The sequence below is a fragment of the Ixodes scapularis genome, unplaced genomic scaffold, assembly GCF_016920785.2.
Source record: "Ixodes scapularis isolate PalLabHiFi unplaced genomic scaffold, ASM1692078v2 PGA_scaffold1__304_contigs__length_218370807, whole genome shotgun sequence".
Lineage (NCBI taxonomy): Eukaryota > Metazoa > Arthropoda > Arachnida > Ixodida > Ixodidae > Ixodes > Ixodes scapularis.
Genome location: NW_024609846.1, coordinates 32,486,377 through 32,509,016, shown reverse-complemented (window position 1 = coordinate 32,509,016; position 22,640 = coordinate 32,486,377). Strand labels below are relative to the sequence as shown.

General features: G+C 46.9%; 1 protein-coding gene across 1 annotated transcript; it reads left to right on the top strand.

Annotated features, from left to right (window-relative positions):
- The first annotated feature begins 7,048 nt into the window (after positions 1-7,048).
- LOC8043650 (glutathione S-transferase 1) lies at positions 7,049-19,357 on the top strand. The gene is made up of 5 exons (XM_029975436.4): positions 7,049-7,210; positions 8,273-8,331; positions 15,512-15,653; positions 16,395-16,565; positions 19,182-19,357. Exons 1-5 carry the CDS (start codon positions 7,070-7,072, stop codon positions 19,314-19,316), a joined length of 648 nt encoding a protein of 215 aa, XP_029831296.3. The 5' UTR covers positions 7,049-7,069; the 3' UTR covers positions 19,317-19,357.
- The last annotated feature ends 3,283 nt before the right edge of the window (positions 19,358-22,640 follow it).

Sequence of the window (22,640 nt, the reverse complement as noted above, 5' to 3'; positions counted from 1 at the left end):
CTTGTTTTTCAGTCTGGCGCCAGTAAATGAGAGCGGGTTTGTAAAAGCATAAAACCTATCCGTTAGCTATGCGCCGGATGTAGGACACCAAGCTGGAATGGAACCGCCGCACATGTGGCACCGTTATATTGCAGAAAAGCATTTCACTTCACTACAAAAACATCGATACGATAGGTCAAAGAGACGCAACCATTCTACAAAGAGCTTCGAAAAACAAAAATATTTTTTGTATGCATTTTGATATACATTTTAAGAAATGTGGGACACTGAAGTATAATATTTTCTCGCTAACTTGTGAGAGTAAACGTAACCTTAAAAGATTACGCAATTTATAAAACTCAGAAGAACAGAACGGGTTCTGTTCACACTCTACTTTGAAGTAAAATACGGCGCATATTTTGGGGTCACGCTTAGGACTTTTTATTAGCTTTTTTAGGCACTGAAAGCTTTTAAATCCTTTTTTTTAAGAGCTTTGGCAAAGCAGGGGCAAATATTACTTTGGTCATACCAGACCAAATCGTCATACGTGGAATTCGTTTTTGGGTCGCTAAATGCCGGAGCAATCCCTTTTGTAACGAGACGGCTACCGAGATTATCGGCAGAAACGCCATTGGTCGTCACTAGGATCGCATAGTCGATTCGGCCCGCTCAAATGGAAGTGACGTGCCATTCGCGAGAAAGCTCTGCTTAGGCGGTGAAAGTATATATATATACACTAAACTTTGTACACTCTTAAGGGCGTAAAAAGGGTGTAGCAGAGATATAAAGCTGGTTCCCCTTACAAAAAACATGGTAGGAGTTTCAAGTGGAAGTGTAAAGGATTCACTCAATTGAGTCTCAATTGAAACTCAATTAGTATTTTTTTTCAGCAGGGTATTGGCCACTGCGTTTAATTGAATTTTTAGCAATTGCATTTTCATTACATTCTTGCAATATAGTTCCAATAGAATTTTTGCAATTGAATTTCAATATATTTTTTGTAGCTGTGTTTCAATAGAATTGTTTGCAACTGCGTTTAAAAAAATCCTGCAACGTGTGGGGAATTTTGGGTATAATTCCTAAAAACATGAAACATGGAAGAAACGAAGCACATTAAGGAAACGAACAGAAACATCACAAAGCATTCACAACACACTAATCACACTTCCCTTGAATATTCCACCACCTTATTTATTCTATATATGAAAGGTATTCATTTGGCCGGGTGTCCACCTATTCGTGGCAGTCATTTGGCGGTTTGGTAGCTCTACTATCTGGCAGCGCTGGCAGCTTTGTATGTGTTTTACAGCCTAGGGCCCTAAACTCGTCAAACACAAAGTTTGAGCCGAAAGCGAACTTTCGGCTCCAGTATTGTGTTTGACATGTTTAGGGCCCCTAGATTCGACACTTTGCGTGCCTATGGCGCGCGCTGCTTGGTCAGTTTTTCACAAGAGTTTGTAAATTGGAACCAAATTCGTGCGTGGAGATTTTGTAGATTTGGTAGTAGAAACTGCCTAAACGGGCGTAAACATGGGAGACGCGGCTCCAATAACGAAAGCAAATTTGAGAATACCGGTGTAGTTCCAAGAAACGCCAATAGAGAAGCCCTCTCCATGGCGGTGCAGTGCACGCAGCGGCCCGGCCGCCGGTAAGAGGTGCGGGCGTGGCCGCACAGCCCGCACGGGCAAACTCCGGAGGGGCTGCACGGCCGAGCTCAGCGCGGCGCGGCCACTTCACGAGAGCGCGCGCTCGGCTGTCGGCCGCTACCTCGGCAGTAGCAAATTTGGCCGTCCAGGCCAGTACGCCGCAGACGAACTATGGGAGCGGAAGAACGACATTCATGCTTACGCATTCACAACTCATAGGAAGTGCTTATACTTCGTTTCAGCTTCGGTCCAGACGCAGCCGATGCTACAAGCGCGAGCATGTGGTCCAGAACAGTGGTTGCACTGCACGGGCGCGCGTGCTTGGCAGGGATGCTGAAAGCCCGGAGCTCGCGCTTGTAGCTTTGGCTGCGTCTGGACCGAAGCTGAAACGAAGTATAGGTGCCCTCCGATTTTTTTCATTAACAAAAAATGTTTCTAAGCATTAATTTATACATTTTTTTTCTTTTGCTGACTTGACTTTTGGGGCAATCTTTATTTTATAAATGTATTCTGGAACCATGGTCTCACTAAAATTTTCGCTCGATGGCATTGTTTTCTTTTTTTTTTTTTTTCGTTTCGCGGATGAAGGAGTTCCTACACCAGTAAGGTGCTTTACGGCGGCAGCTGCTAGTGGCCCGTTTCCCGATTTTTCAACGACGTGAGCGCAAACGCCGTCTGTTTCTCCGCTAACTTTAGCGGAAACTTTTACAACGCGTGACGAAGGCACCAACTCAGTTTCCTCTCTAAATTTGGCGGTAAACTTTATATCACGTGACATGACGTCACGGGATCTACGGTATTCTGCTCCCTACAGTTATTTCTTTTTTTGTTTCAGTTTCGATGGTGTCAAAAAACTACCACTCTGTAAGAAGCGCATATTTGAGTAAGAGTATGCGAAGAGAAAGTCGTCTGCTTCTAGCGCAGGAGTTGCGGTGACGTCAGTACAACGCCGAGCTCTGATTGGTCTTGATTGAAAACATTGTGGGTAGACCTCAATTCCAGATGCCTTGAGGTCTATCCACTATTTTCTTTCAATCAGCCAATAAGAGAAGGAGACAAACTTCCGCTCCGCATACTGTATCTCCCGAATGTCCGCAGTAAAGTCAAAGGCACAGGCGCGTAAGCTTAGCTGAGCAGAATGCTTTTGTTTGTACGAGAGCTTGCCGATAAGAGGCCCTTTCCAAAGCCACGCGCTCGTTCCCATGCCTTTGCTTGCACTACAGATGTTTGTGAGCTGGAGTATATTGATACAATGAACCACTCTTTATTGCTATGCGTTGTCTGGGGCGCGCTAAACCCGAGCGTTCGAAGTGTTCACATGACAACCTCAAATTCGTAGTGCTTAGAAGCTAAGTCTCGTCACGATGACATCGAACAACAGCGGAACTAACGTCTGGAATGTGGACTCTGCATCGGTGCCTGTCTTCAAATTGTTCACCAACCTTCAAGGTCGCCTTTAGCATGTACAGAGGATATCCCTGTCAGACTGGCAACTAAATGTCAGTTCCGTCGAACGACATTTGTGTGATCGGCGAATCAGCTCGCGATCTGTCGCGCGCTGATTGGCCGATCGTTCAAATTACATTTGATGGAACTGACATTTAATTGCCTGACGGGGGTTTACTACTCCGTTCGCCCTTAAGATGGGACTAGAACCTCTATTTTCAGAGCGAGCTCGATGGCTTTCGCGGTGCTTTGGTTGCGCGTGCCTGCGCGTTCACGCTTGTGTTAAGGCCCGTTCACACTTTTGCGACCGAGTACGACTGAGAGAGACGAGATCTCTTAAAACTTCTTAAATGTTTTTAGAATGAGGGAACACACTTGCATTGTGGCGCCATCTATGCGGTGACCCTGGAACTGCATTTCACAAGAGCGAAGGTTTTGCGGGATTTCCGAGGTCAAATGTGCGTAATACCCATCGAAAGGCTCGTTTATAACATTTGCAAAAGTTTTTCGAGCCAAGAAAGAAAGGATAATGCGCGAGAAATAAAAAAAAATATGCCGGACCGCCGAGTTTACACTGCTTCCCAATAGATGGCGCCAGTGTGTTCTCTGGTTTAAGAAGTTTTAAGGAACCCAGGTTTAAGAGGTCGCAAGAATGTGAATGGGCCTTTACGGCAAAGACAGAAAGCTCGCGCAGGGGGCGGAGCTTCTGGTCTCAGCTTAAGGGTGAACGAAGTGTTGGTGATGATAGTAAACGAAGCGGCCAGACTGAATTTATTCCTGGAAGGGAGATACCGGCGCCAACCCCAGATTTAAAAACGTGTGACAGGATTTCAGGTTGATATCTGACGGACGCAGAGCGCATGCTCCGCGAGGCTTTCTCGCCAAGTCGAACTTCAACTCACGGCGATCTGTCGTGACATTGTAAATGAAGAAAAACAACTGTGCCGTGAAATTCTGGTAAGACATTCGCCTAATAATCTAAATGATCTCAGTTCAATTCCCGCCTGGCACAAACGAATTCTTATACCCTTTTATACGGGTACACTTAACTGCAGTAACGCTAAGCCACATTTAGCGCACAATACTTGCCGACAACATACTGCGGCGACGCAGTCAAAGCTATGGGCGAACGTGCGCTTGAGCACCTTGATCATCCATCGAAGCAGTGCACGCGCGCTCTTCACTTCTTATGGAATAGCTGTCCGAGACTATAGTGCGGTATCAGTGGTGCCGCGTAACAGCAGATAAGCTGAGTTAACCGCGGTTAAGTGTGCCCGTGTAACAGGGGTATTACTGAGATTGCCTATCCTCCCCCGTTCCCCACTAAAACTGGTGGCGATGTCCGAAATAGGGGTGTGACGTAACCACTTGGCTCAGCCAATCAGCATTGAGATAAGCGGAGGCTTCGCGAGAATTTTGAAGTGCCCAACATGGCAAATAACGTTTCACGTTGAAAGAAATCCTGTACATCGTTTTACAGTCCGTAGGCAGGTTTTGCTTCTCGGTGTGACACCACGTATCCTCCCAAACGACCCCGGATTCGACATCCTGTGTTGCATACAGCTGGAGAATGGCGGCAGATAAACCGCTCGACGTCGCTCCGTTTTTTAGTGCACTGTGGGCACAGATGGAAAAAACGTAATCAACCAGTTTGAAAGCCATTTACGCACAAAAAAAAAAAATATGTTTACCGTTTTGCGAGAATCTTTTAATTATATTAAACATGATCTGTTGCTTGACGAACTACGGAATATGAAATTTTCCACTATGCTTAGCCCGAAGCTTCCATACATTCCTATTTATTGCAATGCACTATCATCAATGGATCCCCCCTCAGTTGTCGTACATGCATCGTGGTGATTCACAAAGACTAATTCTTGGGACATTGCTTCTTTTTTTTTATTCGTATATTTTAAATATATGAAAGTATCTGTCTTCCGGTGGACTCGTGTGGGACTTTTATTAAAGTCAATTGAGCATTCTACCTTTCAAAAAAATAGTATCCGAGCTCCCTTTTCTGAATAATGCGAAGACAGCCAGTCAAGGCGAAATGGAGAAGGATGCCATAATGCGAATAGCGCAGGCACAAAGAGAGATTGAAGCGTCACACTCCTTGTCCCCGCCCACTTCGCGTTTTCTGGGTAAGTCATATGTCGGGTTTCGTCATTGGCCGGAATCCTCCTCTTCGTCGCTGTGATAGGCTGTCTCCGTGGTCTGCGGTGCGGGGAGATGAGCTCACAGCTTTTTTCGAGATTGTACGCATCAGCTTATTTGCAAATTCTGTGATCAAGTTATAAGGAAAACAATGGTTTTGCACTCCCCCCCCCCCCCCCCACCCCCTCCCCACACACACACACAAAAAAAAAAAGATATTTGGTTGAGCCGGGTTTGATTAGCCCTTGTTTCTGGCAGCACGCAAAAAGTCAAATCCTCTTTGCAGTAAACCAACGAGGGTCCATGGGAAACTAAAAGAATGAGCACGTAGGGACAACTACAGTTTTTGGTCTGGCATTGAGAAAGGGAATATCCTACCTAGCAGGCACGAAATATCTGGAAACCCTGCAGAAATAAAAATAAAATATAGCAGTCCTGTATTGGACATCGGCGTCGCGTTCATGCGCCGCGGGATGCGTGAGCAAAAAAAAGAAGCGTTCGGAACAAGGTAGACATCTGACTAGGTTGCTCCGAACGTTTTTGTTTCTTTTTTGTTCCGGAGCGCGTGAAAGAGCGCCTCCTGGCGCAAGCTCTTGGTGAGCGCGTGCATTGCCATTGGCAGTGGGCTTCGGGTTGTACTAAAATCCTTAAGTATAAAGCGGGTTGTTAAGAGGATATCACAGTAGGATTACATCTCCGATATAAGATATTTACGGATCTGGATGGCTTGGCACAAAAGACACTTCGAAAGCCAAGTCTCTTGTTTTACCCATGGCACTTGTTTTATCCAGAGATTTACGAGTTCGCTCTGTATTATTCGCCTATTTTGTACTCTGATTCTTTCCCGCATTGAGTTTCCAAGTGTGATGTGGAAGTGCTTAACAGCAACCGAAGGAAGTTTTAATGACTAAATGGCGCAGGTTGTTTTACTGTAGCATGAAGTATTTTATGGAGAGATAGGTACATAGCCCCAGCTTGCTATGTTCCTTTAACTCTTCCCTTCAATTTTTACATCGATTTTAGGAGGAAACGTATGATTGGTCGCAAGTTCTCGCCGAACACTGACGCAGCACAATTTAAAGACTGAGTAGCCGCAGTTTTTTTTAGTTTTTTTAACCATTTGTTTTTGAGAATTTTTTCTGATTGTCGGTTTTTGCAAGAAACCTCAGCCTTAAATGTATTGAACGGCTTCTGTGAAAACATTTCTCTCGAGGCAGCCCTTGCTTCAAAGCATTTTGAGCCTGCACGCGAAAGAAAGATTTCTGAGCTTGCACTTCGACGTGCTTCGACCTTATGGAACGTGCTCACACGAAAAAGTAGCGGTCCTTTACATATAATGCAATTCATAATTTTGTTTCTTTCCTGCGTTTTGTGTCATGAGCTCCCTCGCTAGCCTGACAAAAACTCGCAAAGTAAGAAAATGCAAAGATACAAAGCTGAAGGAATACATAATTGGAAATTTGAGCACTTTGGCGAGTTAACTACTGCCGAACTCTCGCGGAACATTTTGCCTGTAATCTTTTTTTAGGTTTTCTGTATGCTGTCACGTATCATCAAAAAGGATCCTCAGTCCGTTTTACATCCTGCGCAGCAGACAACCAGATTCGGATCGACAATTAATACGCTCGACTGTGCTACATGTTCCACCACATGGCGTGCACAGACGAGCACAGTTAATCCTAAAACAAAACAAATAAATCGTATCGCTTTTTTTTTTTTCGCTTGTGTGCAACTCGACGCGTTGCGAGGGGCGCCCTGTAGGTGTTCGGAGCGAATAAAAGAGTGCCCGGGGGGCCATGCGAGCGTCAGTTCTCCTCTCGCGACCCTCGGCACTAGCAGCAAGCATGCCCGTCGACTTGTACAACTCGGCCCTGAGCGCGCCCTGCGCCCTGGTGCGCATGGTGGCCAAGCACATCGGGGTGGAGCTCAACATTAAGGACTTGAACTTTGCCAAGAAGGAACATCTAACCCCCGAGTACTTGAAGGTAATCTGAACTTGTCCGGTCTGGCCTGTAGTTGAATGGAGGGTAATTGCAGTCGCCGATTTAAAGTGCACTTTCTCTCACACTGCACGGCTAACCTTTCGGCCGCCATGACTCAGTTTTAAAGGAGATTCCAAAATAAAATAGCCGGGTCATTGTTTTACCTTTTTTTTTTTTACGCGTGAGTGAATTCGCTTAATTTCAAGGATGCCGCCGCAATCTTGAGCGAAACGCTGAGAGGTTCAGATTCATATTTTGCTCATCATGTTTTCTTTCAGTCCTCATGACGTGGCGGCAATGTTTATCAGACGAGTCACACTTGTGTGATTTCTTCCACTGGAGAAAAACTGTCCTTGCCCTTTTTGCTAGGGAACTTAGTCAGTATTATTTCCCTCCAGATTTTCTTTTTATAATATAGATCAGGGGTGGCCAAGCTTCGGCTCACGAGCCGCATGCGGCTCTTCGCGGTTGCAAATGCGGGCTCGCAGCTCCTTCCCGTGTCCCCAAGACGGAAAGGGTCCTAGAATTTACAAAGAGCTCACAGTCTTCGCAGGCTCGTACTACAATACTTTCATACAGTTGGAATGCTTTTTTACACATATATGTGTTCAGTGAGACTGCTTTTCTTAAAAATATTTTTAAAAAAATTTTTAGCAGAATACGCATAACGGGCATCAGGGGCAGTGACAGACTAGCGAACCACGCATTCATTTTTGCTTAGCGGTTGAAGAAACGTTCTGCTGCCTCGTGTTATTTTTTGCAGTGGACAATTGTACGTGTCTTCTTTAGAATGGACTGTTCCCTCGATATCATTTCTTGTTAAAACTATACCTCCCCCCCCCCCTTCAATTTTTTTTTTTTCTGCGGTCCTGTGAACTTTTGTAGCTTTGTATGCGGCTTTAACCCCATGTCACTTTGGCCACCCCTTATATATATAGTCGAATCGCTCACATCACAGAATATGGGATTTCTTTTTCTCTTTGTTTATACGATTGTATAATTATAGGTCACGCTTCTCAACCGCGAGCAAGCGCTCAGAGAAATGAATGTGTTTCCATTTTTCAGATTAACCCGTTCCACAAGGTTCCCACAATCAACGACGGCGGATTTCTGGTCTACGAGAGGTATCTTGCTAACTTCTTTCCCAGTCCCACCCTTACCGTGTCTTTCTTACGTGAAAGGCAGAGATCCTAAGTTAAACCTGAGAAACGAAAACATTAATTTTAGGGACAACACCCGTGCCACAAGCAGCGCTCTGAAGCAGCAAGAATACGCATGCGCTCGCTCACGTTCCGTTGAGTGCAAGGCCGTTAGAGGGGTACGGAAACAAAACACTAGCTCATATTTCTTTGTTTAGCCAGAAACTACGTTGTGTTAGCATCTTATAAACACCAGGATTCCGCTCGTAAACTCAAGAAAAAAAATTTTAGAACTGATCAAACGATATATTTAATACCACCTGGGCCGGTTTTCTCGAAGCGATGGTAAACCCATTTTGGTGAACCACGGTGCCTAGGAAGGGAAAGGTACCTAGGTAGTGTAATAAACAGCTGGATATAGAACAACAATAATTATTTTTGATTGGGCAATAAGATGCGCCATCTATCGGTGAAACAAACCAGTCATTTTGTTTATCCTCTTTTTTCGCTGGTTGTCATCGATCTAGTATGGTATTTTAAGTCAAAATATAGTAATGTTGTACTTGAAGACCAATTTATTTGCCTCAGATGGTACGAAGAAATTTTAGCTACTATGCTGGAGTTTGTCGACGAATATTCGAAAATGTAAGAAACATTTCCTTCGATATGTTCCGCCATAAACAACGCATAACTTTCCCGTGTTTCTTCCAGTCTGGCAACGCCGCTGCTGTAGTCTCGTTTTCGTTCCTTGCGACGCACGTTTCTGCGATTCCTGCTGATCTCAACTGTTTGCCCTCTCTTCCGTTTGCCCAACCGATTCACCGGTGACGAGAAGCTAAGCTTCTCGTCACCGTTGAATTGCTGGCCACCGGGGATATGTAGAAACCTCGATGCTGTCGGCATAGTGTCGGCGCACTGTGAACAAAAAAAAAAAAAAACAGTACAATGTCTCAGCTGTTCACCCGGAACGAAGACTTTATTGAGGATAACCCCCTTTCTCCGCAAAGTAATCGCTGCTCACGAGTTGGCGTGCATAGTGTAACAAATTAAACGTCTTAGTATAAATATGTACCAACACTCGTTCGCAAAACATTTTTTTTACTCACCATAAAAACACTTGCAAGGCTTATGTACCGTCATATGTCTTGGATCTCGGACTGCTGAAGAGTGATGCGTTCGCGGAATGCTGCCGTCGGTTAGTTTAGTAGTCCCTCTGAACTATTGCTTTGCTTGACCTGCTAATAGGTTGATGGTGAGTCATTAATATAACAGCCATATCGAAATGAATGTTCAGCAGAACCAAGCAAAACTATTAGCCCTCATTAAGCGACGCCGCGGCCATTTTGCTTCTAGGTACTGCTCCTCCCTCCGCGCCCCTGCTCTCCCAGTCACGTGACCTGGAATTCCCCCTTCAAGGGACAATAGTTAACTTTAAACCACGGTTCGCGTTCGAGAAAACGGGCCCTGGTAGTTGGGTGGCCGATGTAGTTGTGACGTTGAATGCCCCAACGCAACTCACGGAAGTACATAGGCAATGTATAGACAACTCGGGGTTGAACAGAATCTCGAAACTTCCACAAAGCTTACGCAACGTGCATTCCATACCCTCAAGATCATCGTCCCTCCCTCTCCCCCCTCCCCCTCTACACACACCTACACCGGGTGAGCAGTGAATAATGCGCTCAAATCTGGCACCCAGGGACTACCTTATATACATAGCTTCTAAGTGTCGTCAGAGCTGGGTGTTGGTGGTCATTGTGACTTTCTGGTTCACTCAAGCTCCTACTTTTGCGGTATGAAACTAACACGGCGAACGGAACGCTTGCGGCACATAAAATAACGTCGTCGCCGCGAATAACGTTGCGGGCAAGCTATATATGTATAGTCCCTAAGGCGTACAGTCCTCGTATATTACTACCAGGCGAGATTTTCACGCGTTGACGCCACCAAGCGGCAATGCTCGCAACTACAGTACCTTTGGCACAGCCGGACTGGGTCCGAGCGCTTCTTTTCCATACGGTCTTTTTCGTCACAAGAGAAAGCAGGTGCATCTTTCTGCGTGGGGACGCTGGCACCGTACTGATAAAGGGGCTTTAACTGTTCTCGCCGTTCCACCTTGCTCACCCTGCTGCTCAAAGAGGTCTGTTTCTCGTGGCCCAATGGTGGATTGCCGTGTCCCGAATCGCACGTCGACATCGGGGAAGCTTCCTGGAGAATCTTTCCGCCATCTGCCCCGCGACGAACCCCTATAGGCACAACGTGAAAAAAGATGACAAGAAAGACCCTTGTTGTCAATTTGTCACAAACGTGCGTGGGCCAGTATGTAAATTTGTTGAAACAACATTAAAAAGACAAAGGACACATCTCATGTGCACACAAAACAAAAAAAAAATATATGTTCGACCGGTTGACAGGCGCTAGGTCCACGCCTGGTGTAAGAATGAGCAGGGGAGGTGACCACAGGGTAAAGGGTAAAATAACAAGATATTTACTAACTTCAAACAACAACAAAAAGCTCTCGCCAAAACCGTAGGCGACGTACACTCGCGAACAAACAGAATAACCCGAAGTGTCGCTCAATACAAGCCGCAGACTCAATGCGCACGGGCGCAACAAAATTCAAGTGATAATAGAAGTCTTATCTGCCGGATCGTCGGTGGTCCAGGAATTGGATGCCTCCTCCGTGGTCTTGGTCCAGTCCGTCGGACGATTTTCTCGGGCACACTTCCTCACGCACTCACACTGCAACACTAGCACAACACAGTACTACACAGGAAACCAACAAAATTCGAAGAAGAACAATGACGTTCCGACGGTGGGCTCCAACCCCGTCGTCTTCACGCCCGCTGGACGGGAGAGCAGCGTCTCCGACTGCTCTCGGGATTCCGTGCCTCTTTTCCCGCCAGTTCACTTCTATTTATAAGCAATAGCAGCATTCTGAAGAAACTTACGTTGACAAATCAGAACCGAGCTTCTTGGCTCCAATCAAAACTCTCAGTTTCGCAAGTTTTTCCCTTTTTCCTTTTTGTTTTTTCCAGGAGAAAAACAACCAACCAAGCAAACAGACAGAAAATTACTTTTACATTTCATCCAGCTTCAACAGCGTCGCTGGGAGGTTTTAGGGGACGTAGTCACCCGACGCCCTCGGTTGGACGCGTAAAGAAAGCGGCCCTTCCGCTAACGAGCCCGTCCCCCGACCGTCCCCCTTCGGCATCCCCGCATGGCGCGACCGAACACAAACCCCACACAAACAAAATAAACCTACGGTCCAGGGTGCGACGCCTACACAAAACGGCTTTAAAGTAAAGAAAACCAGGATGCGGCAAGCTTCCCTTCCGTACATTCGGCATGGCCCAATAAAAGAATACACACACAGAAAGCCTTCAGTTCTCGGTACGCGGCGTACACAAGGCGGAGTAGAGATAAAGATCAAGTCCCCGACTCCCCAGTCGCTTCTTTTCGGGATGCCCGGCCTACCCAGACATACCACCCACACAGGAGAAATGCAGAAAAAACGACAAAACAACATAAAAAAAAGAAGAAATTTTGGCGATTCGTGACACAATTCAACTACCCATCTACTGTCTGTGCGTAAGGTCCTCGATTCCCTTAGTGAAGCATTTAGCCGATTAGTGCTTTGATGGTAATCAAATGAATAGACGAAAGAATGCTCCTTGGTGCGTTGAGCGCGCTGATAGGAAAGTACACAGTAACGAAAGAAATACATAAAAGGGACGACACAGACGACAATCCTTTCGATTTGCAACAGAAACGTTTACTAACTCAAAGCTGGTGGGTTGGAGCCCGACGGAATCGTGCTTCGGGAATCGGGCGTCGGGGAGAGGGCGGGGTGGCTTACCCTTTAGGGAATCCGGAGATTTCGGTGTAGGGCGTTTCGGTGTAGGGCGTTTCAGTGCGGCCTTTTCGGTGCACGGACTTTTCGGTGCACGAGCTTTCGGTGTGGGACGTTTCGGTGCCTGGACAATTCAGCGCGCGGATATTTCGGTGCATGAACTTTTAGGTGTGGGACGTTTCGGTGCGTGGACATTTCGATGCGCGGACTTTTCGGTGCACAACATTTCGGTGCACGGTAAGTCAAAATCAAGAGTTGTTCTTTTTTTCTCTCTCTCTCTTTAAAAGTAGTAAGCACTATTTTAGCCAAACATTATTTTTTACGCAATTTATAACTGTGTAGACATGGTCATTCATTTACGGTCACTTACACATATACAACCTAACTGACTTTGTTAGGTGCTGCACCATCCAGTCGGAATACTGAAGACGTTGGACGGTTATGTCTTGTTTGCCGGTGACTCTTTTCCAACGTACGCACTATACGGATCATACCGTGTTTACGCATCAGAGTGATACAGGCGCGCGTTCTCGGCGTCTTCAGTAAAAGTATCGTTTTTATTCTTGGTAATCTCTGAGGAAAGGCCCCAAAAGCAAGAAGCTTGAGAATGTTGACAATTACCCGAGGCTGTGGTAAAAGAAGAAAGAGAAACTTCGTGGAACTTTGAGAGGTCGATGAGTTTTTGTTCATTCAGAATGGCGGTGGTTGGTTTGGTCCACTCAGTGTAGGAGCAAGGCCGTATGTGGTAGGGGAGGTTGCGGATTGCGCCTCGCTCTCCGGCGCGGATTCCGCGCAGTCCCACACGAGATGGGAGCAGGTGGCAGGAACGCCGCAGTGTTCGCAGTTCGGATCGGGGCCGACGTCGTCTGGATCCGTCGGATGGTGGATTCTTGACAGCCAGTCTGGCGTCAGCACCGTCTTCGTTTGGAGTCGGTTGAGGGCCACCCGCTCCCATCGCGGAAAGCTGCTCGGAATGCGGTGAGGGTTGGGCGGCAGGAGAGTAGCGAGTCGCGCCTTGACGTGCTGCTCGTTCTTCGCGTTTGACCTCGGAAAGGTCAAAGTCGGCAGTGTCCTCAGGTACCTTCCGAGGACTAAGCGGAGGAACCGGGCCTTGTGAGGGCTGTTTTGCTTGTAGCTGTGCCCTCGCGGCCCCATTCGCCCTCTCGTTCCCAGGGGTGCCTTCGTGGCCTGGCAGCCACGCGACAGTGATCGTTTGGTCGTCCTTCACTTTGCGCACCAGTGTTCGAAACTGTGCGACCACGGCGTTAAATGTGTCCGTGCGACGCAACTCGCGGAGTGCCTCTTAAGAATCTTCTAATCATCGTCATTTTCACTTCCCTTCACCCTTTCCCCCCGCCTACTCTGAGGCCTTCAGGCCAGAAGGCGGCATCACAATAAACGTTTTTACAATACAATACTTTGAGACGCCCTTCTTCCTGTGTCTTCTTTCTTCCATGACGCTTCCCATCTTTTACTACAGTCTCGGGTAATTTTATTGAGTTTTATTTGTTGATTTATATTACAAACCTTGCGACGCGTGACGGATAGGAGTTACTTTAATTTCTCCTGTCAGGTATGCTAAACAATCGATGCTATACGATTTCGCAATAAAAACACATTTGAAGACATTCCAAATTGTTCTGAGCTACCAGACATAAACAACTTATCAAGCTTTACGAAAAAACGGTGAGTGTGCAGGCGAGCTGCTGGACGTTGATCATATTCAAAATAGCCCGAGACTGTGGTAAAGGATTGGAAACTCCGTGGAAGGAAAAGGACACAGGAAGAAGGACGTCTCAAAATTCCGCGAAATTTCCTAACTTTTACTCGGGTCATTTTAGACATTCTCAAACTTCTTGCTGTTGGGGTCTTTCCTACACGGATTAAGAATAATAGAGCTAAGAACGCCTCTCTCGAACTAACGCGTAAACACGATGTGATATGCGACTAGTGCGTACTTTGGAAAAGGGACACCGACAAACGAACCACAACGTCTAACGTCTGCGCCTAACAAAGTCACTTAGGTCGTATATCAGTAAGTGACCGTAAATGATTGACCAATGCTATAAAATTATAATTTGTGAAAAAAAATTAATTTTTAGCTGAAGCTTAAGGCCCGTTCACACTGTTGCGACCGAGTACGACTGAGAGAGACGAGATCTCTTACAACTTCTTAAATGTTTCTAGAATGATGGGACACACTGGCATTGTGGCGCCATCTATGCGGTGACCCTAGAACTGCATTTCACAAGAGCGAAGGTTTTGCGGGATTTCCGAGGTCAAATGTGCGTAATACACATAGAAAGGCTCGTTTATAACATTGACAAAAGTTTTTCGAGCCAAAAAAAGAAAGGATATTGCGCGAGAAATAAAAAAAAATATGCCAAACCGCCGAGTTTACACTGCTTCCCAATAGATGGCGCCAGTGTGTTCTCTGGTTTAAGAAGTTTTAAGGAACCCAGGTTTAAGAGGTCGCAAGCAGTCGCAAGAGTGTGAACGGGCCTTTAGAGAAAACTAAAAAAAAAATTGTGATTTTTGTTGGCTCTGCACTGGAAAGGCTGTGCACCGAAAAGTTCGTACACCGAAGCGTCCGTACACCAAACAGCCGATCTTGAAGAGGGAGCTAGAGAGCTAGCGGCCACGTCCTCCCTTTTCTGTACCCCTTTAAACGGTATTTGCATTCAATTTTCTCTTAGCGAGATCCTTAGAGTCACTATTTTTGTTTTCATCGAGTTGTAGGTCAGCCCGATGTCATTCGAGTGCGCGGCGTGGTGGCAAGCGCGCGCAACTATCGCGACTCCAAAGCACCAGATGTGTGATATTAAAAAAACACAACAGAAGATTAAACTACAACTAAAGCGGCAATCCGAACATAAGCATTTCGCATGGGGTTTTTCGCTCTCCCTCAACTGATTATTTTACTTCCGATTTTTCTTTTCTCCGGAGGAATCCCGTATGAGACAAGTAGCTCGAAGTCCAGCCCACAGGCCCGTCACATTGCTAGCCTACACAGACGGCTACACACACGTTTATCAATAACGATCAACGCAACAGAATTGTTCCTTTTGTAATTTAAAATTAAGTTCTTGATGACTTCTTATAGATTAGAGGCTTTTAGACTCGCTCCTTGCCATGTTTCCGTGGATCAATTTCAGTAAAAAAAAAAAGAAGAGCAGCCCTAAAAAGGTCGGAGGTGCCTTTAAGCTTCAGCCGCCTTCTCTAAAACCAAAAATTCTGAAAAGCCGAACGCTGAAGAGAGCACTGTTGAGTAAGGTGACAAGATTCCAACACATCCGACCATTCTCCACGCAGCACGGCCGTCTGCCTCTACCTGCTGAACAAGTACGCCCCGGGTAGCGACCTCTACCCTAAGGACCTGCAGAAGCGCGCAAGGGTAGACCAGGTCCTGGCCACGGTGACCAGCTTCGTGCAGCCTCACTACGCGCAGTTCTACGTGAGTTAGGGAGTCTACTTATCTCTCGCTGAACAGTTCCCATGTGGTCAGCTTACAAGACAAAATTACTCGAGAAATCTTCGAGGCTCGTGAAATTGGACGATTAGGACAACAGTGCGTTAGCGCACACTCATTGTCGTTGTCAGATAAAGAATTGTGTTCGTATAAAGGAGTGGAAGAGCCAGTGCAATGCTGTAGATGGCATGTAGGCTGTACACGGATTTTAACCTTTTAGTTTTTGTGTTGGTTTGTTTTTTACCTGGCGTGTTTTCTTGGTGTCGATAGTATTTACACCGGTTGCCAACAAGAATGAAGCTTCAGTTATAAGTAGCGCCGTGTTTGTGTCCCTCCATTGTCCTCGGTTTTTGCACTAAACGAAAAAGTTTAAAAAACTGCTTCCACGGTTTTACACAGTGGTGGCCGGTCAACGTTTTACTGCGTTGCTGGGGCTTGCGTTGAGATACGACTGCCAGTTACCACGGCAATTGAGCGACACAACTCGATTTCAACTTTCACGTCATCAAGAGCAAAGTAAACGCAGTCAACCACTACTGCGTGGACGTGCCCTTACTGTCACTATAATCAGGAATCTTTGTCGGAATACTATTGGATAGTGTAGCTTACTTGCATATTAAAACAGCAATAAATGTGAATAGCTGCACAGTGAATTTTGATAGCTGTTATGATAAACTTGTCTAGGCCCCGATCAAAAACAAGTTATCGCTATCTTTGCCTTTCTAGAGAAATTCCATTATGCTAATGAAGAAGCCCACGGCACAGCAAGTCCAGGACCTCGAAGAGACTGCCCTCAAGGGCTTGGAGCATCTTGCGGGCGACGGCCAGTTTGCCGTGGGGGATGCGCTCACCCTGGCAGACCTCACCCTGGTGGCGCACCTCAGCTTCACTATAATGGTGAGATGCCTCCTCCGAACCGAACACGTCGTCCGACGCACTCCAGCTTTGCACAGGGCTCGGGCCTTCGTTGATGCAAAGCCGCTTTTTGTCATGCTAAAGACACGGCGTCCGCTGCAGGCGTGACGACAGAACTATCTGCGCCTCAAGCATCTTCGAAGCATGCTTGAGGCGTACGTTTGCAGACTGTCCTTTGCGTGATGCATTCGCAGTGTGGCCTTCGTTCGAGTGGCTGCCCCACGATTCGGCCTGCTGGACATTTAGAACCATTTTTAGAGCGCAGCTCTTAGAGGCCCGTTTCCAGCCTGAGCGGCGTCGGCGTCGGCGTAACCGGGGGGGGGGGGGGGGGTCACGTGACCTCGGGGGTCACGTGACCCCCCCCCCCCCCCGAGGTCACGTGTCCCCCCCTCCCCGAGATCACGTGACCCCCCCGGGGTCACGTGACTACCCGCAGATGATGTGACCCACCTCAGTACCCTTCCCTACTCCTCCTCAAGAGCTGCGCTCCAATTCGGCGTTCCAGGGATTTGTAAACGGCTTTCATTTTTTAATCAACATCGTATAAGATCACGAGAATAATGAGGAAGCATGTCTATTCGGTCAAGAATTTACGGACCAGTGCTTTTGGTTAGAAAGATGAAAGGTTTCTTATTGTCGCTGGGCATCCAATGAGAGTGTGACGTCATCCAACGAACAAATCATAAAGCAAAGAAGAGTGAACAGAGGAAGACAGTCGTTCTAAAATGGAGCAAGTGTTGAGACCAAGCCCAGACACCAATACGAGGTTGCCTAGCTATGTGTGTGCAAGGAAATGACGGCATGTCGTGGGTCTGTTTCAAAGCTCCCTTACATCAGCGTTGTGACGGCGCGTCTTTGAGCGTCAAGCTCCCATTATACTGACAAACAATTACAGGAAGATTCATTGGTGGATTCTTAAGGAAAGCGTTAGCATGACCCTTGGGAACGCCACACAGGTCCACCTTCAGGAAACGCTAACGTTGAACCCTTCAATATGTTTCTTTTGGCTTTTTCTTTTATTTCTATTTTTGGTTGCCTCTTTTTGGCCGTGTTATGGTATCATTGTTAGCGTTTCCCAAAAGGGGACGTGTTTGGCATTTCTCAAGGGTCATGCTAACGGATTCCTCAAGACTCCACAATGCATCTTACTGTTTCTTTTTTTTTTTTTTTTCTTTTTTTTTTTACCCCTTTTTTGTACTCTGCCTGTCAGAGTACGTCGACGCTCTTCGATACGGTCATCCATATCCCATACCAATCGTGGAAGGAACCGCGTCCATATCACTCGTAACGTGAACCGCAGCGATCGTTTTAACTACACACACATATCGCAGCCCACATACCGCTACTACGGAAACCCAGAGCGAATAAAAACAGGTGACGGCAAAGCGGCAACTGTGCACGCGTGCTGCGCAGAGGCGTCACAAAGGCGGGGTAAAAAGGGAGGGGCTGGGGGAAGGGCGGGGAGGGGCGGTCCGCTGTAAGTGCAGCGTGCAGCGGGGGTGCAGCTTGACAGTGAAAGAGGAGGGGGGGGGGGGGTTGTCGCGGGGGGCTACCGGCCTGAGTGCTGCTGACTATTGGGACGCCACTGCGCTCGCATTCCACCGCGCCGCGGCGCATCAGCTGCTAGATAACAAAATCGTAGTGCTGAATGAGATGGCGTCATCAGGGAAGGCCCACGCTGGGCCCAGATTGGACACAACGTTTACGTCAACGTTCGGCTCGAAGTTCAAACTTTGACTCGAAGCCGAGCACCGACGCAGCACTCGTTTCCAATGTGCGTGCAGCGTTGGCCTTCTTTGGTGACGCGACCTCATTCACCACTAGGGCTTTGCTATCTGGGGGGCGTTGCGCGGCACCACCCCTTCTTTGGCTCCGCGCCATCTGTGCGCGTGACTTTGACGAAAACGAAAGGGCTCGTTTTGACGAAAACCCGGCGGCGTCTGTCAGTTTGTCAGCTACAGGGAGAGAGGAAGTAGGAGGGGAAGAGGTTGACTCGTGCTGACGTCAGCGCTTGGGACCAATAGGAGCTTCGTACGCGTCACCTTCGCCCCCTCCTTCTCCCTCTCTCCCTGGACCTGACAAACGAAATACACCGCCAGGTTATCGTCAATCCAGCGCCCTAATGCTAACACATAAACAAAAACAAGCCAGCTATGCTCGGTGTTTATAAGGTTCAAGGTCGTAGTACGCAGTTACCGCCAGCCCAATAATCTCCGGACGTGTCCTGAGCGTCTTCTGATCGTTCGGCAGCCAATGAGAATGCAGCATAAACTGATAAGAGCGTTGAAGAACGAATTATGAAGGGTGTGGACATATTACGACAAGTCCTGCGTTTCTTTAAATGTAAGTGACGGAAGAATGTGCGGAATAACCAGCGGTCAAAGTCTCGTGGTGTACCACTTCGTTCTGTAAGGGAATCGCGCGAATGGGCTTGAAAGCGGAAAGTGGCGTTACTGCTCTTTTGTAGGCAGCACGTCTATACACCCCTCAGGGAACGTCCGCGACACTCCGGTGGTTTTGCGGAGTTTAATGAGAATGTCCATGTCGGGAATCCGATTCGATGTGATACTCAGACAGTGTCGTTTTCTTCCATTACAGCTGCCCGTTTTCGACCGCAAAAAATTCTCTAAACTGGTTTCCTACTACGAACGTGTGACAGCTAAGCTGCCGCACTTCGCTGAGACCAAGACTATCACCGAGGGGCTGGTGCAGAAATGGCCGGCCTTGAAGTGAAGACCAAACCCGAGCTTTACTCTGACCATCCAACTCGGAGCTGCTCTATTTCGGAATAAAATCACGATGTGATCGTCTGGTAGCCAAGTTCTTTACTGATTCCACACAAATACAGACGAGGTGAGGAAAACCACGATGTTCCCCTTGTGAATGTCCAAGCACAAGACGGACTGCGGACTTCAACATTTACTTTATACGTCGGAGAAGTGTCGCTTCACGCGCCCTGGGTAGCTAAACTCGTGGAGCAAAACATTCTTCGCTTTTTGACGTAGCGGGGGGAGTAACCAAAAGAACGTCGCAAAGTTTCCTCCTCCCTGCGCGCGCTCAACTTCGCAACTTTTGACGAAAAATCCCTCCCCCGGTCCCTAGGTGGTGCACGAGAGCACGAGACAGCGCGGGGAGGCGAGCGTTCACGCTGATCGCTGTACGTTGTCTTTGAGCTCTCTAGCGCCGACAATCCCGTCATGCCTCGCCCAGGCAAGGGGCGAGCACAGACGACGAAAGTTTGTCTGCTACGATGTGGCATTCCCACAGCGGAACTGAAAGAAAATGTTGGTTTTCTGCTCGAAATCTTGTCCCGCGGGCCACAAACTCAAACGCGAGCTTGAATTGTAAGCGTCTGATATTTCACGAAGGGAGGAATCGACGACCCGTGTTTTATTTGCAAAATGAGTCGTTTTGTTGCCGTACAGACGCTGAAACCTACCAGTGTGTAATGGAAGGCCCAGGCCAAACACAGAGGCCGCGAGATCTCACATCATCTGTGTGCGCGTGAAAAGTGGAACATTTTTCGACAAAGCTCCCACAGCAGAAACCTGTGACGCATTCACTCAGCGTTCGGGAAGGCTAAACATGGAGACGTTGCCCGATGCTCAAGCAAAGTCATATTTGAACGGCAGCTGTCTTGCCCCGTCGTATTTTGTTTTGAGAAAGCTCTCGTGCTCAGTGCCCTCACCAGGGAAATTAAAATTCTTACGAAACGTAATGCTAGATGTTCCAAAAATCCTTTCAGTGGTTCACTTATAATACTATGCTTAAAACGAAGCAAGCTCTTGCGCGTACAGTGTCATCAATTTTCTCAAGTGTATGCTGTTTTGTAGTCGGCTTGTTTCGGAAATTTACGCCGTCTGTAGATATCTCTGACAGCCCAGTTTCTTAATTGGAAGTCATCGCAAATATAAATTACACGTTGCAGCAACGAACGTTTATAAATAAACGATGGCAGCGACTGGGCGCTCTCGTATTCCCACCCATCACGTCGAACAAAAAGGCGCTAGTTTCGGCTTGAGGTCGGTACTTTTCTACAACATCTATGGCGACAGCATCAGTCTGCACTCGGTGCATTCGGCAAGTTCTTTCCGGGCCTGTTCTCCGTGCAGCACTCCGCGGGTGCAATGCATTAGAACTCTCACTGTGCTAGTCTGGATCGCGGATCGGGAGCCCGTCACTGGCCTCACCGGCTGTCATTGCTTGACAACAGGCAATACGCCGCGTCCTGTCTAGTTCTCCCTTCGTTTTCGTCCTTGTTGTTTTGGCTTATTACAGCATGAGGCAATACACGCAAGTCTAACGGAGAAACAGGCAAAAATTGGAAGCTTGTACGCGGTGCTCGGGGGCGAGCATTTTATGACGTGTTGCGATGATTATATCGGGTTCTTGGAGATCAAATAGACATTCGTCAAACGTTCGAACATCGATTTAAAAAAAAAAAAAACGGGCCGGAGCACCACCGGCTTTACTGACGTCGCTTGCTTCGGTTGCTAAATAAATGGCACGTTCAACGATTGAACGGCACGCTTCGAGTTTCAGTTTGACACGGAAGCCCTCACAGCAGTTCAAAGAAAAAGCTTTCACCATAAAGTACTATGTACAAGCCGTTAAACCGATGCGAATGTCCCCAGTAAAGGCCATCTAACTTATCCTTTGCTGAGCTTTGATGACTCCGAAATCACGGATGAGTCCACAATAACTCTCGGTAGCCCTTGTCTCATTAAACACATCACAGTTAACGCCCAACAAAGTCGCCCTCGACCCTCAACCACACAACATTTAGTTAAACAAGATTGGTATTCTAACGCGTTTAATATTCTTGCCCACAATATTAACTCTTATTTGCGGAAACACGATATACGTTTCATGGTAGAGAACAATCTACTAACGTAATAAAATTGAGTTTTCCCGTTCCTCCTATAGCATGCATAAGATCGTGTCAAGCGACGACTGCCGGTGGTGCCGCTCGACCCCAGCAATACAGGCTTCTATCCGCGATCTAGTCCCCTAAGAAATCAGTGGTGCCAGTGCTATTAGACATAAATCGTTTATTTGCATCGGTGCACCCATACCTGCCGGATGTCGGGACGAGGCGCAAAACCGTACATCCGGCCAATATTGTAGACGGTTTTCGGCCGAAACTGCCTCGACACTCGCCAAGAAGCAACGTGCTGTTTCGGCGACTCGTTTGTGTAATTTATTTGTTCAGTCATATTATTGGGTCCTGGGCCACTGTGTACACCCCAAAAAAGAATTGTACTGTGGTAATTACACCTTGACGAGAAGCAGGCACGTAGCCAGAATTTTGCTTAAGGGGGGCGGCGCCCATGACAAAGTCCTCTATGAGGGGGAGGGGGGAGAGGGGGCCCAAGCAAAATGGAAGATTTCGGGGAAGTGGGGGGGCCGGGCCTTATGCCCCCCCCCCCCCCTGGCTACGTGCCTGACGAGAAGGGGTATTGTAGTTTTACATCTTTATAAAAAGGTGTACTGCATTATCACACGTTTTAAGGAACGTGTTTAAAAATCACACATTTTGAAAGGTGTGAGGTTTACATTTTTATAAGGTCTATTGCTACACTTATTAGGGTGTTAGTTATGGGACACCCCACTTAAATGTATAGCCTGACGAGAAGGAGTATTGTAGTTTTACATATTTATAAAAAGGTGTAGTGCATTATCACACGTTTTAAGAAACGTATTTAAAAAATCACATATATTTAAATGTGTGAGGTTTACATTTTTATAAGGTATATTGATACACTTATTAGGGTGTTAGTTATGGGACACCCCACTTAAATGTATAGCCTGACGAGAAGGAGTATTGTAGTTTTACATCTTTATAAAAAGGTGTAGTGCATTATCACACGTTTTAAGAAACGTATTTAAAAAATCACATATATTTAAATGTGTGAGGTTTACATTTTTATAAGGTATATTGATACACTTATTAGGGTGTTAGTTATGGGACACCCCACTTAAATGTAGAGCCTGACGAGAAGGAGTATTGTAGTTTTACATATTTATAAAAAGGTGTAGTGCATTATCACACGTTTT